The sequence below is a fragment of the Lemur catta genome, chromosome 10 (assembly GCF_020740605.2).
Source record: "Lemur catta isolate mLemCat1 chromosome 10, mLemCat1.pri, whole genome shotgun sequence".
Classification (NCBI taxonomy): Eukaryota; Metazoa; Chordata; class Mammalia; order Primates; family Lemuridae; genus Lemur; species Lemur catta.
This window is the reverse complement of record NC_059137.1, coordinates 33,937,670-33,956,108: the sequence shown is the minus strand read 5'-3', so window position 1 is coordinate 33,956,108 and position 18,439 is coordinate 33,937,670. Positions and strand designations below refer to the sequence as shown.

At 48.1% G+C, this 18,439-nt stretch overlaps 1 protein-coding gene across 2 annotated transcripts in view; it reads left to right on the top strand.

The window, feature by feature from the left end:
• The window catches only part of TMOD1 (tropomodulin 1), a 78,728-nt gene extending 60,740 nt beyond the window's left edge, over positions 1-17,988 (top strand). For both annotated transcript variants that reach the window (XM_045562507.1, XM_045562508.1), the window contains exons 9-10: positions 8,757-8,901; positions 16,390-17,988. In XM_045562507.1, the coding sequence (XP_045418463.1) occupies positions 8,757-8,901; positions 16,390-16,454 (210 nt within the window). In that variant the 3' untranslated portion in view covers positions 16,455-17,988. The remainder of the gene's footprint in view (positions 1-8,756; positions 8,902-16,389) is intronic.
• The last annotated feature ends 451 nt before the right edge of the window (positions 17,989-18,439 follow it).

The following is an 18,439-nucleotide window of genomic DNA, read 5'->3' as shown; positions in this document are numbered from 1 at the left end:
TTAAATGTATACCTTAACAAATCATAATAGGCACGTTACCCTATCCAGGTCAAAAACTAAAATATTACCAGCCTCCAAAAGACTTTGTCCCTTCTGAGTCATAAGCACTCACTCTCATGCCTCCCTGCCTTTCCCTCCTCCTGCAATTGTCCTCCCCAGCCCCTACCGACTCCTCTGCTTTCTGGGTTCAGGTGAAACTTCTCCTTTCCCCGGTGGTGTTCTAGAGCTAGCTTGAACCAGCTTGCAGAGCTAATTGTGCACATCTCTTCCCAACTCCAGTGATGACACATTGGTACCTTGAAATTGCCCATGGTAGGTGGGAGTATTTACACTATGGAAATTGGCAAACCACAAATCAGGGCTTTTTTGTTTGTTTTTTGAGAGCCAGGGTACCACTGCCTTCCCCCACCAGTCTGCCATAGCTCCTCCAAGCCTCCACCCAGAGAGAGTTAGGTGCTCCCTCCTCTGGGTGCCCCTGGTACCTCAGCTTCCCTGTGAGCTTCCCAGAAGCTGGTACTTTGTCTGAGTCATCTCCATATCCCAGTGCCCAGCTCAGGACCTGGCCCTGCAGGGGTGCTTGGTAAGCAAGGTTGCCCCGGATGGTTGTGCATATTGTTCACTGCACAATGAGGTGGCAGAGAGCAAAATTCATCCCACAGTCATCTCTCCAACCTGCGTGCCACAGTATGGGGCTTTGTTCACCCAGAGAGGACCCTTTTTTCTAATTCATATAAAGTAGTCACATGAGCTAGCAGCAGCCCTGTTGTGTGCATTTGCTGCATGGGAGTCTTTGCATCTCCAGCATGCCAGTGGCCTTGCTGCTGCATTAGTCACTCCCAGCCCCTCCCCACCCCTACTCTTTCTGCCCCCTCCCTGGGCCATTGCTGACTCTGCTCCACTGGAGGCAGGAGGGGCAGAGCACAAAGGCATGCAGCGGGCTTGGCAGCCGCCCTGGACCAGGCTCTGGGATCCGCTACTCATGTGACCCCAGGCCCGGCCAGGCAGGGAGTCAGGGTCTACCCAGTGTCAGCTGAAACCTGACCACCAGGACAGAATGGTAGTCAAAGAGGACCAGGAGCACCAGTCTCAGGTCACTGTGGTGGCAGCTGCCAGGGAGCTACCCGCTTCCCTCTCTCTCGTTGCCATGCCCCCAGACCCCGAGATGGAGCCAGTGCTAACCAGTGCCCTCACTCTGGCTGAACGCACTGCTGCAGGAACATCCACTTCCCTGAGCCTCAGTTTCCTCACTATAAATTGGGGATAATAAGAATCTCTACTTTTAAGAAGATAATGTAAACTCTGAAGTTGGTGGCTTTTAGAGTTACTCAGATGGTGATCCAGGGAGTTCACACGTTATTCTAAAGGTTAATTCACTGAGCAGGTGTCACGAGCCAGGAACCAAGCTGGGTGTTCTGCAGTCCCCAAGCCCCAGGCCACGGACCAGTACCAGTCCGCAGCCAGTTAGGAACCAGGCCACAGAGCTCTGCTTCCCCTCCACCAGCTCTGCCACTCCTCCCCACATCCATGGAAAAATTGTCTTCCATGAAACTTAGGAACTGGCTGCACAGCTGGTACCGGTCTGTGGCCTGTTAGGAACTGGGCCGCAGAGCTCCACCTCTACCACCCCCTAGCTCCGCCTGCACCACCCCCCAGCTCTGCCTCCCCCCACCCGCTGCTCTGTGGAAAAATTGTCTTCTATGAAACTAGTCCCTGGTGTCGAAAAGGTTGGGGACCGCTGCATTATTTCATTTGATGCTCACAAAGATGCTGTAAGTGAGTATTACAACCGGCCCCCATGTTACAGGTGAGGAAACTGAGTGCCAGGCAGGTGGTGAAACCTGCCCAAGGTCACATAGGAGGTAAGGGAATAGGGGTCAGGGAGGGCTTCTTGGGGGAGGTGGAATTTGAGATCAACCTGTAGGGTAGAAAATGTCTCAGAAGGTGAAATGGAGGCTGTGGCATCCCAGGTGCAGGGACCCACACAAAGAGAAGTCGGGACAGCCGTGGTGCCCATCCTAATGAGCCTCGTGGTTCCCCCAGAGGAAGGCTACAAAGGGAGCAGGGAGTCGCAGAGCTTTGAATGCGTAGGTTTAGGGAAAGTGGGCTGTGGCTGCGCTCTGGGAAGATGGTTCTGGCTGGACAGGAGAGGCCTGGGGACAATGAGCAGGGGGCTGTGGCCACCAGGATGAGGGGCCTGTGGGGACGGCGCCTGCCTAACTGGAGATGAGCCTGATGGGGGAGGGGCTCGAGGCAGGTCTTGGGGAGGGGGCTCCGCTGACCCGGGCTCAGGGGAGAGCCCCCTACACCTCTCACCACGTGTCCCAGGAGGCCTGGGTGGAGCAAGCTGCTTGCCCTCAGGTGCCCAGCTCTGGGCTGGGGGATGTAGGGGAGTGTGACGCAGAGGAGGTGTGAGTGGCATTTGATTTATTCCTCATTCTTGGTTAGTCGCAGAGGTCCTTGGTGCCCAAAGCTTTTTCCTCAATCCTTGTGCTTGTGACCTGTGTCGGTGAGTCTCTGCCCTCCTTTCTCCTTGTACGGCCAAAGAGAGGGACTTGGGGAGTTCTCCCTAGGGTGACGTGGAGATGCGCAGGCTGGCTGGGGACACAATTTGGGAACCAAGACTCTTTGTTTGCTCAACCGGTCTCTCCTTATCTCCAAGCAACATTCTGTTGCCCCTGAAGCTGCCCGACCGCAGTGAGGGTGGGAAGCGGCGGAGGGGGCCCTGACCTGGAGCTGAAGGTCACGGGTTAGGTTAGTGGCGGAGCTGGGCCGGAACAGAGGTATCCTGGCTACGTTTAAGGATGGGCAGGAGAGACCCTGTCAGCCCCGAGGGAGCCTGCAGGCCCGACCCATCCCAAGCAGACCACGTCCAAATGGGGATTCTAGTCCCCGCTGATTCACCTCCTAACCCCCAACAGAACTGCCCCCACAGACCCTTCCCAGGACTCTCAGGGCACAGAGGAACCTGCTCCTCAGAACAGACAAGGCCCGAAAACATGACCCCCTCAAATAAAGATATGTACAATGTCTGGGGGCTACTGGCCAGATTCCCCAAGTTTCATTCCAATATTTGACAGTAAAGATGTGCCTGGCTTTTTTCACTCAACATTGTCTGTGAGTGTATCAGTTATCTATAGCTGTGTAACAAATTGTCCCTAAATTTAGCAACTTAAACAGCCTCCAAGTCCTGGCATAAAACAGCAATAAGCGTGTATTAGCTCTCTGTTTCCAAGGGCCAGGAATCCAGGAGCAGCTTGGCTGGCTGACTTCTCCCAGAGCAAGTGACCAGGGCGGAGGAACTGCTTCCAAGCTGGCCTCACATGGTGTTGGAAGGAGGCCTCAGCATCTTGCTGTGTGGCCTCATCCAATGTACAAAGTGAGCTTCTTGGTGTATGGCACCTCTGGCCAGAATGAGAGTCTCAGAGCCACCAGCTCCAGGTCACAGCTCATAACACCTAAGGTCTTGGTTGGTTATTTTGTCCTCATACCATTGTGGTAAAGGTGTGAGGTCACAGAGCTGTCACACCCTGCAGAAAGGCACGCCTGCCAGCTTTTGCATCCTTTTGGCAGGGCAGTCAGTTTTTATTCAAATGCGTCTATCTTTCAACCCAGCAAATACACATCGCCATAGCCAGCCTAAAGGATGCTCCCTCCCTCCCCTGCCCAGTCCACTGCTGCGCTGTTTGTAGCAGGGAAAGATGGAAGCAACCTAAGTACCCATCCACGCTAGGGCATCTCACGAAGCTGTTAAAAGGATTGAAGTTGTTCTCTATGCACCCGCTTAGGAAGATCTCCATAAAATATTAAATAAAAAAGGCAAGTTGCAAAACAGTAAGTATAGTATGAATCCATTTAAAGAAAAAAAAGTGCCACAAAACAAAACAAACGCCTGTACATTCTGTCCTACATTTTGAGCATAGAAACACACCCCATTGGCCGTGGTGATTACTTCTATAGAAAGGGGGTGGGATTAGGAATAAAGGGAGTGAAGGGAGATGCTTTTGTTTGACTCAATCTGTTTAGTATCATTTGAATTCATAATAATGAGGTTATATTTATTCACAAGTGATTTATTTAATTCTCAAGCAAATCTGTGGGGTGGGGGAAGGGGAAAGGGTTCTTCCCCAACCACCCTCTCTGTGGCTCTGCTGCCCAGAGACTGCCGTTGCCAGTTCTGACATGACCGGTCCCTTGATATCTCCCCTGGGGGCTTCTGTCAAGGTTGCCCTGCTGACTTGTTTAGGCCATCCAAGCAAGCTATTCATAGGCTCATGGGCCCCAGAGGCCTTAAAAGTCATGGAGTCTAAACCTTCCCCATTCGTGATAATATCTAGGGAGACCCTTAGGAGAGGTGGTCTGTGCTCTATTTACATACCTCCAGGGACAGGCAGTTCACTACCTTCCCAGTTCCTTCTTATGGCCAGATCACAGCCCTGCGCGCTGAGCCAAACACCATCTGTCTGTAGTTCCCACTTGTCAGTCCTGCTTGTGCCTTCTGAGCTTTCTCAGAGGCACTCAAGTGAGGTGGCAACTCGCACAGGCTCCAGAGAAAACTACCTGTGTTCAAATCTTGGTTCTGCAACTGACCAGTTCTGTGCTTCACTTTTCTTGCCTGTGAAATGAAAATTATGATAACGGTGCATGCTCCACGGGTTGATAGTGAGAAGATGAGTCAGCTTTCGTAAAATGCTTATGAAATTGGTTGGCACACAGTAATCACTAACTAATAAGTTACTTGCAAAACAAGTGAGAGACTGATTTTCAGTGCTGACTCCCTAGCCACCGCCTCTTCCCTTGTCTGAGATGTGAATGAGTGCTTTTAGTCTCAGAGTCCCTGGAGTTGGAGAAGGAAGCAAGGACGTTTGCTTGAGGTTTAAGTTGCACGCACATTTTCTATTTTACTGCTTAATGGAAAAATAATAGTTGGGGTCCAAAATGAACACTCTAGGAAGATTGGCTGTGGTTATCCAGTGGAATCCGGCACCCTCTCACACACACTCAGACACATCCACGTGCGTCCCAGGGGAATTGGACACTGCTTTGAGAACCTGGGGCCTGGAGGATCCTCTGCAGTCCTTCCAGCCTCAGGTCAAGGTCAAGCGTGGGCTCAGTTATGAGTAAGCTGAGGGAGCACGGTCCAGCTTCCTTCTATATGTGGGCTCAGTTTGCTCACCTTGCAGATGGAGACGCTGGTTCCTGCCTGCTCACCTCCCAGGGATGTAGGCAGGTTGAATGGAAGCAATTCGTGTCAAGGGGCTTTGTACTCTGGACTGAGCCTCGAGAAGCATCAGCTTCACAGAGGCAGCTCTCAAAGTCCCGGTAGCCTCCTCACTCAGGGGAGACCAGCGTCCTGAGTTCTAGCAGGGCTTCTCCAGCAGGTGACCTCAAGGAGAGGCCAGGCTGCCTGCTAACTGGGGCGGGTGGAGGGAGCTGCCAGTTCCTTCTTGGGGCCTCAGATGGTTGCCGCACGGTCTGCCAGGCCAGCCTGGCCAGCGCCCAGGGCTGTGCTGAGTCCTCCAAGGACAGGCCTGAGCTCTTCTCAGCATTCTCAGGAGTCTTGCTAGATGGGCTGGTGGAATTTCACCAGTGTCCCTCTCTGCCTGCCGCGGTTGGCTTTCCTGGCCCCGTCTGAACCCAGATGAGCTCTAGTGAACTCAAAATACCTGGGAGGAGTTCTCAGTCCTGAGTCTCAACTGCGGGTCACACTTGTCTGTTTGGGTGCTGTGCTGATATATGCTCTGTACCCCCTACGTTGCTGTGCACCAAGCGTGTTCCTGTTTCCTCCATTCAATTCAATTCCACAAACCGTGACCAAGAGACACTGTGTACCATGTGCTATCCAGGAGCTCAGAGTCTAGAGCAGCACTGTCTAACAGAACTTTCTGGGTTGATGAAAATGTTCTCTATACTGACCAATATGGTAGCCACTAGCTAGTGGCTATCGAGCACTTAAAATGTAGCTAATGAAACTGACAACTGAGCTTTAAATTTTATTTTAATTATTTAGATTTAAAGAGCCACATGGGGCTAGTAGCTACTGTACTAGACAACGCAGGTCTAGGTGGAGAGACAGATATGGAGGCAGGTGACCCAAGTGAGGCAGAGGGACTGAGCCAGGTGTGGAGAGGGACAGCCAGTGTGCCGCTTGAGTGTGGGATGAGGAGAGATCATTTCCTGGGATTGGCATCAGGAAAGGCCTTGTGGGAATTTGCAATGGGTATTAAAGCCCTAGGGATACACAGACAGGTGAACATAGGAGGTAAGAGAAGAGCATTACACATGGAAGGCAGAGAGCACAGAGCTTTCAGGAGTAGCCCTCTGCCTGCACCAGGTGCATGGACCGGACCGCCACAGGCAAAAGGCTGAGTAAGAAAGGAGAGAGAAAGGGGAAGCCAGGACTCCACTGTGCAGGGCCTCGACTGCCAGGCCGAGGAGGTGGGGGTTCACCCTGCTGGGTTATTGAGGGAATGAACTGAGATCATGCAAGCTGGGCATGAGGCCGGGCCTGGAACGTAGTGAGCTCTCAGTAAACAGCACTAGTCACTGGCAGTGGGAGCCGTTGGCGCTGGTCGTGTGTTTCCGTTTGCTTTCTACATCTGTGTTTTTAATTAAACTTTTTTATTTTAAGACAATTGTAGATTAATATACAGTTGTAAGAAATAATGCAGAGAGATCCTTTATACTCTTTACCCAGTTTCCCTCAATGGGAACTTTAGTGTCGTGTCACAACCAGGATAGTAACATTGATTCAGTCAAGATACAGACGTTTCCATGATCACAAGGACCCCTCACGCTGTCCTCTTATAACCACACTCACCTGCCTCCTCTCACCTCCTTGACCCCAGGCAACCGCTAATCTGTTTCCCATTTTAATATTTTTGTCATTTCAAAATGTTAAATAATTGTATTCAACCCCCCACTGCTAAATTTGACTGGCTTAAAAAAATGTTAAATAAATGGAATAATATTCTATATAACCATTGTGGATTGGCTTTTTTTCACTCAACATAATTCTCTGGAGATTCATCCAGGTTGTTGCAAGTAGCAGGTTTGCTGCTTTTAACTGTTGAGTAGTATTCCACAGTATGGACGACCACTCAGCTGTGAGGACTTTTGGGCCATTTCTAGGTTTGTCTATTACAAATGAAGCTGCTATAAACACTCATATATAGATTTTATGTAAACATTCGTTTTTATTTCTCTGGGATAAATACCCAGGAGTCCAATCACTGTGTCCTGTGATAGTGTCATGTTTAGATTTTTAAGAAGCTGACCAACTGTTGTCCTAGTGACTGTGCCATTTTCCGTACCCACTAGTAGTGTATGGTGAACCAGCTTCTCCAAGTCCTCCCCAGCGTTTGGTGTCGTCTCTGTGTTTTACTGTAGCGATTCTGATAGGTGTGTGGTGATACCGCATTGTGACTTTGATTTGCATTTCTGTGATGGGCAATGACGTTGAACATCTTGTCATGTGATTATTTGCAATGTGTACATCCTCTTCAGAGAAATGTCTCTTTGCATCTTTTCCCCATTTTCTAATGGGATTGTCTGTCTGTTACTGTTAAGTTTCTTTGACATATCGTTTATATAGCACACAATTCATCCTTTTAAAGGGTACAAATTCAGTGTTTTTAAATATATTCCCGAAGTTGTGCAACCATCACCACTAATTCTAGATCATTTTTATCACTTAAAAAAGAAACTCCATACCTGTCAGTTCTCACGCCACATTCTCGCCTCCCCCAGCCCCCGGCAACCATGAAACTCTTTCCCATCTTTATGGATTTTCCTGATCAGGATGTTTTATATAAATGGAATCATACAACATATTAATATGGATTTTATGTCTGGCTTCTATCATTTAATATAATGTTTCAAGGGTCTCGCATGTTGTAACATGTATCAGAACGTCATTCCTTTTATGGCTGAATAATATGGATCTTCCATATTTGTGTATCCACTCATCAGTGAAAGGACATTTGGGTTGTTTCCACTTTTGACTATTGTGAACAATGCTGTTATGGGCATTCATGTGCAAGTTTTTGTGCGCACGTATGTTTTCATTTCTTTTCCACCCAGGAGTGGAATTGCTGGGTCATATAGTATCTCTGTGTTTATCTTTTCCAAACTGTTTTCCAAAGCAGTTGCACCGTTTTATTAATATATTCCCACCAGCAATGTATGTGGGTTCCACTTTCTCCACATTATTGCCAGCACTGGTTACTGTCTGTCTTTTGGATTATAGCCACCTTAGTGTGTGTGAAGTGTCTTCACTTATAAATGGAGGAGATTGATCTAAATTACTGATTATCAAACTTGGCTACATATTGAAGTCACCTGGGGAGTTATAAAAAAACACAGCCTCCAGAATCCCACCCCAGGAGATTCTGATTTAATTAATATGGGGTATAGCCCAGGAAGCAGGATTTTTAAAATCTCCTTGAGACTAGATGATTTGAAAGTCACTCTTTCAAATATTCTTCTGTAGCGGAGCTCTTACCTGGACACCCTCTCAGAGAGGCAGGAAGATGGGGCAGTGGAAAGTTCTAGTCTTGGCGTCCAGCAGACCTGGCTTTCAATCTCAGCTCATTGGCTCCTGGCTGCGTGACCCTTCAACACCTGTAAACCATTTCCCTGCTCCTGGAGAGGGGGCTAAAATCCCCTCCCACCACTCAGCCTTTCTGCATGTAGAGCTGGTGTAGGTACTGCACACACGGAAAGAGTGGTGACTATTGCTCTTTTTCTCTTGACTAAAGAGCCAGCCCCTGGGCAACAAAGTGGAAATGGAGATCGTGAGCATGTTGGAAAAAAATGCAACACTTCTCAAATTTGGCTACCACTTTACCCAGCAGGGACCCCGGCTCCGGGCATCCAACGCAATGATGAACAACAACGACCTTGGTGAGTGGAAATGTGCTTCTTGCCCTGCTCACCTGCCTGTCATTCTCTCTACCTGTGCTAGGACGTCAGGGGAAATTCCACTGATACTCTCTCCGCCTTGTCTTCTCGAGCCTAACTCTTGATTTTCACGTTGGTCACATCTTCCTTGTTTTCTGTGTGTGTGCTTTGTCTCCTCCCGGGACTCTGAGCTCCCTGACTTCAGGAGCTAAGGCAGAGTCCTCTCCTTGAGCGCAGCTCAGCACTGGCTGGGCCCAGAGCACACAGCAGCATGTTAGCGGAAGGAAGTGAAATTTGGGAAAGCACAAGTCTCCCCGTGGGTCTTTTCCTCTTCTGATACCCTTCTCTGAACTCTTAGAGTCCTCTCCGGATCGTGCAGTCTGACTCTAGCCCCAAATCCCAAAGCCACCTACCAACACTACTACCAAAACCCCAAACCTAGGAGACATTGCATTGATTTTAAGGTAAAAGTTGAGAATGTCAACTTCATACTAAAGTAAAAGCAGGTTATATGAAGTGAATCTCAGTTAAAGGCATAGTTTGATCTTTTTCTAAAAAGAAAAATAAGCGTCAGTCTTTCTTGATGATGAGCACACATCAAGTAGGTACACAAGTCAGCTGAATGAAAAGTTAGATCAGTCATTAACTCACCTCCAGGTGCCAATTGTTCACAAGCTCCGTGTAGCTATTAATTATGTGTATTCCTGCTGGCTGTTAAAAAGAGCTGATACAATGTACAATAAAGCAAGTATGATTGACAAGAGAGAAAAACAAGAGAAAAACAAAAACAAGAAAAGCAGTAGGTTTATACTGTTAACATGAATGATGATTATATTTAGCCCTGAGTTTCCTAGAACGGAGGCAGGAAGACAAGCCAAGGTATATTATTCTCATCACAAAAGAGAAGGAAGCATAATGAGCTGAAAAAAGAAAAGCTTCTTTCTGGGATTAAATTATGCAATAGATATGTGTTTTAAAGGAAAATGTCTTCATTGAGTTTTTCATCAAATTCAAACTTGCTCTGCACAATGGCTCTTTCTGGTTTCCAGCCCTCAATAAAATGCAAAGAGCCTAATGCTCAAGCTCAATTCAGTGCTCAGGAATATCACTTCCTGGTGATGCATCTGAGGTTAGGTTCATGCATGGAAGGCCTCGAAGAATGGAGATGAGTGCGTGGGAGTGTATGCACAAGGCAGGTGCACAGACCCTGTGTGCGTAGATAAACACAGAGCTACACACGTTCACACTCACACTCTTTAGATTGAATTACTCAATCCCACAAACATGTATCACAGTCCTGCAAGGCACTGCATGTTGAAGATACAAGTTCCTGCTGTTTATTCACAACTCACTCCAGATGCCACTTTTTTCCAGAGCCTCAGGTCTAGAAAAGCCCATTAAAAAAAAAAAAAAAAAAAAAAAGCATCTAGCCAGGTGTGGTGGCTCACACTTGTAATCCCAGTACTTTGGGAAGCCTAGGCAAAAAAGGATCATTTGAGGCCAGGAGTTCAAGACCAGCCTGGGGAACATAGCAAGACCCCCATCTCTACAAAAATTTGTTTTTAAAAATTAGCTGGGCATGGTGGCACATGACTGTAGTCCTGGCTACTCAGGAGGCTGAGGCAAGAGGATCACCTTGCTCAAGCCCAGGAGTTTGAAGCTGCAGTGAGCTATGATCATGCTATTGTGCCCCAGCCTGGGTGACAGAGTGAGACCCTGTCTCAAATTAAAAAAAAAAAAAATGTGCTTAGCAACTTAGTTTATTGGAAGTGTCTTTATCTGAAATAAAATAAGAATGAACATTAAGAATCATAATTATCACTGTCATATCACAGAGGTAATAGCTAGGCTGAACTGTTGAAGAAAGCCAGCAGTCGCAACTCTGTTGACCTGGCTGTGATCTGGCTGCAGAACCAGCACTTAAAAGCCTTGAGTTTTGTTCTGATATGCAGTAACCTCACTTTTTTTCTCCTAGTTTAGATTAAGCTTCTTATGTGCCCCTTAGGCCCTTTCTCTGGGCTAACCCAGCTTTTGTCTTCCGATGGCATGATGGTCTAGTGGTCTTTTTCCAGTTCCAGAGGACCAGAGATCAGGGTGGGGGGTGGCTGGGATACCAGAATCATCTAGAGCTTAGAAAAAATGGCCTTTGAGAACTGTCCCAATCCTGAGAGTCTGAGATTCTAAAATTCAGGCCTGAATCCCATCACCAAGGACTCTTAGGGGCCATTGTAGGAGTCCAGATTGCTAGAGCTAGAAGGGGCTTAGAGCTCATTGTTCCAGTACCTTATGGAGAAACTGAAGCCTTGGAGGTGGAGGGGGGTCTAGGCAATGGCTCAGTCAGGTCACACCAGTTGTTAGTACAGCAAACATTTTCTGAGCAACTTTTGTGTGCCCAGAACTGTGCTAGGTGATATAAGTGGTAGCAGAAAGTCTAGTTCTGACTCAAGAAGCTTTCAATCTTTTAGGGAGAAAAAAGACTCAAAGACATGCATAAAAATTTGAGAATGCCTATAAACTCTATCCCAACAGAGTGAGGAAGTGCCTGATGAGGACAGAAGCCAGTTAGGCAAAGCACCCTGGTTGGGGATGGGGTTTTTGCCATTCTTGAAAGGAAGAGCGGGTTGGTGGAGGAGGCCCAGAGGCCTTCCTGCAGGAGCTCCAGGAGGGGGCAGGACAGGGTGCTGGGGTACAAGGGCAAGGCAGTAGGATGGGGCAGGAGAGGCAGCAAGATCTAACAGGATTGGAGGAACTGCTGTGGGGAGTTACACCTAGAAGGAAAAATCATTCACAAAGGGAGGGAAGGGTATTCCAAGCAGAGGGAACAGCATGAGCCAAGAGGACGGTCGGCAGCATGTGAGGTGTTCACAAGGAACGGGGCTGGCCACAGGTGTTGGGAGGCTGGGCCCAAGGCCTTTAATGCCAAGCTGCGGAGTCTGGCAATGGAAGCAGAAGGGAACTGGGAACTGTGGCAGTTTTCTGGACAGGGAAGCCAGGTGGAAAAAATGGTTTATCTCAGAGGAGAACTGTGTGCAGCTGCTCCCCAGGGGTTTCTCACAGAGGGAATTAAAACAGATTCGTGTCAGTGACCACAGGTGGCGTTCAGAGTGCTAGTTGGTGATGTGGGATTTAAAATCAAATTTCTGCCCATCTCCTAATTTGCATAAGAGAAACGTTTCTGATTCTGGTGCATTGGCTTCCTCCGGACTCTTTCCAATAGTGATTTTCGTCCTGCTTGCAATGCTGCGGTGAAGCAGACAGGCTTCCGTGTTTTCCAGCTGCATGTTAGCATCATGAAAGCGTCCTGACACTCCTCCGCTCCTCCGGGGGACTGGGGTGGTTAGCAGCAGCAGGGAGCACGCATGGAGAAGGGAACAGGCCTCTCAGGTTTCCTCCTCACCCCAACCTGCCTCTGTGCTGGCTCTGGGCCCCATGGCTGGGGCCTCTGCAGTGCTTGGGCCTTGCCTGCTGGAGGTGGGTGGGCTCCTCCTTGGGGGACGTTCAGTCCCCAAGGCCACTGGGTCAGCCGGTGCCTCTGCAGACAGGCGGCCTGTCTGGGGCCCATACTGATTGGTGCATCTTTGGTCCTCCCCACTCTGTGCACTGAGCTCTTAACAGAGCGTTCTTCTTCGTGTGAGTGCAAGGCGCCAGGGGGCGGGGGCCGGGGGGTTGTCAGGGAGGAGTGAGCCATGGATCCCTATCTGCCATTTCCCACAGCAATACCTCGGATGACTCCTATCTCCACACTATTTATAGCTAAGAGCTGGGCTAAGCGTGGCTCTCAGGTCCTCTAAATCTGCCACTGAAGCTCTCTCCACTTAACAAAGTCTGAGTTATAGCGTCCAAGTTAAGACAGTTGTGTGGGGTGAGGTGGGGTGTGGAGGGGGAGTAACATGCTTAAAAGAGGCAAACATCCCTTCCTGGGAAAGTTGCTCTTCCACAGTATTCTCAGGCAAGACCTCTCTACAGAGCACCCCAGACACAGCACACCCCAGAGCAATTTCTTTTACAATTTTATTGTAAATTGACAATTCATAATTGTATATATTTATGGGGTGCAAAGTAATATTATGGTTTATGAATACAATGTGGAATAATTAAATCAAGCTAATGAACATGTTACCTCAAATACCATTTTTTATCAAGAGGACATTTGACATTTACGCTTGTAGCAGTTTTGAAACGTACAATGCACTATTGTTAACTATATTCACCATGTTGTGCAGTAGATCTCCCAAAAACCCTTATTCCTCTTGTCCAAATGAGGTTTCGTGTCCTTTGACCATCATCTCCCTGTCCCCTACCCCACAGCCTCTGTGACCACTATTCTGCTCCCTGCTCTGAGTTTGATTGCTTTAGATTTCACATATAATTTGTCTTTCTGTGCCGGGCTTATTTCACTTAGCATAATTGTCTCCAATTCTATTTATGTTATTGCAAGGCACCGTATTTCCTTTGTTTTTAAGGTTGGATGGTATTCCCTTGTGTATACATACACAGTTTCTTTATCCATTCATCTGCTGACAGACACTTTGGCCGAGTCTGTATCTTGGCTGTTGGGAAGAAGGCTGCAATGGATGTGGCAGTGAAACATCTCTTTGACAAACTGATTTCAAATCTTTTGGGCAAATACCCAGAAGTGGGATTGCTGGATCCCAAATCAGTTTCATCATATCCCCCTAAACTCATGTCAGGAAAGGGCCCTGCTTTCCTCACAGCCACCTGAGCCAGAAATCTGGGCCTGTCCTAGACGCTGCCCCCACCCCAGCCGGCTGGTCACCTCCTCACCGGTCCCAGCGTGTATCTCGTGTCGCACCCTCATCACATTCGCCTGGCCTCCAGCACTCTTCCAAGTCTCGCCCCAAAGCTCGCCTCGCCGCTCCTCTGCTTGGAGCCCTACCCGGGCTCCCACTGCTCTCAGGGAGACCCCTCAAGGTGGCTCCCGAGTGCCTTAATGATGGTAGCTGATTCTTACATGGCCCTTGTGTGTCAGGGGCTGTTCCGAACCCTTCTCAGCTTACCAGGTGAGACAAGTGCTATTACTGTCGCATTTTACAGCAAGGAAACAGGTCTGAATAAGTCAGTAAGTTACCCACAGTCAGTGGGCAGGACTGGGATTTGAACCAGAGCCTGTGCTCTCCACCTCATCAAGAGATGGTCCCACCAGGAGGTCATCTCTTGACACCCCTGACAAGCCATCCTCTTGCCACATTAGTACCATTCCAGGTGGCTCGAGGGCTCCCAAGTGACCCAGGGAAAAGCTTACCTTTTGAGGGCTGTTACTCCTAACGTCCCCTCTACTTTCCATCCTTTCATTATTTAAGATTCCGCTGACCTCTTACCTGCCCATCCCGGGACGATCTGACCACTTCCTTCGTTATGCCTCCCATACCTCACAGAGATCCGCCAGGGTGCCTGTAATATTTGATCAAACATTGTCTGCATATCTTGGTCCCTGTTATGCCGCATCCTCATCTCTGATCCTTGTGCTTGGCACATGACAGCACTCAGTGCTGCAGAACACAGAGACGACTAGGAAGTGCCTCCCACAGACGTGGTGCAAGAGTGCACGCTGGGCAGGAAGTGGCAGAGGGAGCTCACACGGCAGACGGAGGTTGGTCCGGACGGCAGGAGGAGATTAGGAGACCCGGCTTCTACTCTCAGTTCTGTCACTTATTCACCATAACTTTAGGCAAGTTACTCCCCTCTCTTGACTTTAATTCCTTCATCATTAAAATGAGAAAAAATAATACCTGAGTAAATGGATATTTTTCCCTTCATCCCACGCAGTCCCTGTAAAAGCCAGTGCCAGGGGACCTGTGCACACAGATCTGCACACAATGAGGCAAGCAATGAAAAAAAAATAACAAAGCATGGGATCCCTTTCTGTACCCTCAATCACAGTCCTGGCTCTGCCACTAGATCTCAGAGACTGCGGCAGTTTTCCTCTCCAGGGAAAAGGAGCCAACCCTCCCGCTGAGAATCAGATTAGCTATGGATATGCAGAGCCTACATCCACGAGGCCGAATTGTCCTGAGGGGGTGCTGGGCTGAGGCTGTAGATGAGTCACACGCCTCGGTTCTGTCCGGTACTAGCTTTCTTCCTGTCTGCCTCACCTTCCTCATCCATAACATGGGAATGGGAACAGGACCACTGCAGAAGTGTTGGAGGGGCTCCAGTGATGTAATGAGGACTGCCCTGTTGGGCGTGCTTGCACAGCTAACGTGGAGATGCTTAAAGTCTGGTTCATGCACGCTCTCTAGTCACTTTGGGCAGAACTCTTCTGCTTTTTCGGTTTTGGTTTTTGTTTCCCTACATCTACCCCCAAGATGCTAGACATTCTGATCATCTCCAGAAATAGGGCTAGGCAGTGTCTTCTCTGGGCAGGAGATTGATCGCCCATTATGACTTATATTAATTATTCTTTTTCCAAGGGTGAGGGGGATGGGTAGGGGTCAGGCACAGGCTGCACTGTAGCCCCCACACTGGGCAGCCTGTGTGCCTCTGAGAACTTACCCACTAACTCCCAGCCACAGCCTGAGTGACACACCTCCCTGTGGGTCTGCTTTATATGCTTGGTGTAATGCACAAGCTGATTCGGTTCTTGTTGCAGCTCACATGCATCGATCCGGTAGCTGCAGGTCTACCATCTCAGCTTGGGAACCGGAAGATATCTAAGTATAGATAGACAGACTTTCTCCCTGGGCAATAGCTTCCTGTTTCTGCCACACCAGCAGGCCCCTTGACTGCCACCTACTGGCTCTACGGACTCCTTTGCTCTTTCTCTATGGCTGATCTAGCTCGATACCTCGTCTTCAGCAGACACTAATTCGTTTCCAAACACTGTCCTTAGTTGAAAGAGAGGAACCCACCTCCTGTCTCTCCCCCCTTCCTCAGTGGTCCTCTAAGCTGGCAAGCTCCTGGCTAGTGCTTTCCTCTTTATAGCATTTAATTCTTTTTCATGTGAACAGTGTCTAAGCATAAATTGTCTTGCTTCTGGGAAAACAGCAAAGTTAAACATAAGGGGACACAGATACTGCAGGGTAATCTTCAGGGTGGAAACTATTGTTTACACAAGCAGGAGGCAGGCCAGGCCCTCCCAGAGCTGGGGAAAATGCTTCCACTAGGTTAAGACCCTACTCTCATTAAGATCAACTAACTTGTAACTCTTATCTGAACCACAGTAAAGATCTTCAGCCGCGGGGCTTTGGCAGGCAAGGAAGAACAGTGGAGTTGGGTGAAGTAGGACTGTGTGGTCAACCATTTAGAAGGAATTTATGGATGAATCTACACTACCACAAACCCTCACCAGTGAACACCGACTAACTGGAGGGCTGTTAAACAGCTCACACATAACTGTCCTTTCAAAACAGACTTCAGACTCTGCTAACAAAAAAGTTAGCAAGAGGCTTCAGGGTGCTTACTCAGAGCACCAGCGGTAGTTCCCGGTCTACAGGGACAAACGGCTTGTATCTTATCTCCCTTCCTTTGCAGTGAGGAAAAGGAGGCTCGCGGACCTGACTGGGCCCATCATTCCCAAGTGCCGGAGTGGCGTCTAAATGTGTGGAGGTGAAGACCATGCCTTTGAACTGGACATGTTCTACCGACAACCTGTGCTCTGCAGTGGAAACCAGAAGGCAAAATGCCGGCACAAAACCCTTCTGTGGTTCAGTTCTTTATGCACTAAGGTTTTAGGTTAATTAGTGGTTGTAGTTGAAAATTTTATAAAATATGGTTAATGTGAAGTTTTTCTTTAGTCACAGAAGTTCAGTCTGGTTATTATTTAAAAACTGAGAAGCCCTCAAACTGGCAGATCTTACTGAAGATGGCGTAGTAGCAGTGACTTAACCCCAGGAGCCCAGTTTCCGTGGCCTTGCTGTGCAGCGTTTCAGGTCCGTTTAAAATGTGGGACACGTAAACAAACAGCACACTCTTCCACATGACTTAGAAGTATTATAAAATACTTTATTACAGATTTGATCTTAGCTATTTAGCAAACAGAACAAATAATTAACCCTCCTTTGAAATTTAAAAAAATTCAAAATTAAAGTTGCCAAACTGATTACTAGATCAAGAACACAATTTTACCTTCAAGAAAGACAGACAGACTGAAGCCACAGAACTCTGCCAGGAATCAAAGAACATGTTTGCTGGATATGAGGAAATGACAGAAAAAGCCAATGGTGAAATGTCAAGTTTCAAAAACCATCCTTTCCTTACCAATCCCAGGCAACAAACATGTCCCTGAGTGTTCTTTAGGAACATTTGGTATTTATTTACAATTTAACACTGGAGTCAGAAAGAATGTTTTTCCTTACTGAATGCCAGCCTTACAATGGATGTGAAAACCTACAGCCAAATACTTGAAAACCCCTTTCTACATTGCACAGTGGGCACACGGCACCTGTGAGGTCAACAGCAAGAGACAGATCTCCAGTCCATCGTGGCTATGGAATTTAGCACAACCAAGCATGCGGACTTCAGCTACCTGTCTCGTCACTTATTAGACAAATCACCATTGATCTTATGCCTGTAAACTAAGCCTCTGTGGGACAATGGTGAAGAAAATCCAGGTATTAAAGAATGGGGAAATCCTGGCCAAAGCACCCCAAGATGATTATTCTGAAAGTATAATTTTGATATTTCTGCTGGATCCCTTTCTAACAACATATGCATCTCTTGGGATCCAGCAAAAAAGCCATGTTGCCCTTGTGCCTTTTAATATACCACAGTGCCAGTTAAACCAGTATTTCTGTCTGTTGCTTTGAGGAGTTATTTTCAATAGTGGTTCAGCAAATCTTGTGATAAAGGACAAGGCCACAGAGCTGCAGAGCACTGAGCAGAGAGGCTTCTGATGAAAAAGGAAAAGTCCTGCACACTGAACTATGATAACGTGGGCAGTACAAGGGAACCAGGGGCAGAGCCAGGGCCTCACCACCATGGAAGAGTGTCTACTGAGGCTGCAAATGGGCCCAGGAGTGGCACCCTGCTGCAGCGACGACCATCCCCACTCAGCTTCTCCTTGAAACACAACTGCAGCTGCATTCTGCATCACTGGAAACTGCAACGTAATATTAAATCTGTTGATCTGTATCTGGCATGATATGTGTTTCTTGGGACCTGTGTGACAGGGACTTATGCCTGGTACACTGGCCAGAAGGCTGGGCAGCCACCACGGTAATACTGAATGAGCTCACTAAAAATGTACCTTGTATCCCAGGCGCCGATCTAAAAACTGCTGCTCAAATGTCAGTGTTATTGAGCTTCTCTGAAGTCTCACAAAGAGAACACTTAAAAGCTAAGAGAGTGAGTGTTGGGGGAAGTAAGGGTATTAGGGGAACTCTCTCTCACAGAAAGCAGATCAATAAAAAATGAAGAGGGGCCACATCTTTAAGGCCATCTCCATCAGATAAGCTGTTGATCCAGAGCAGGGGTTCGCAAACTTTCCTGTAAACGGCCAGACAGTAACTACTTCAGATTTTGCAGGCCACAAGGTCTCTGTTGCAACTACTCAGTTCTGCCATAGATCCTATGTAAAGGAATG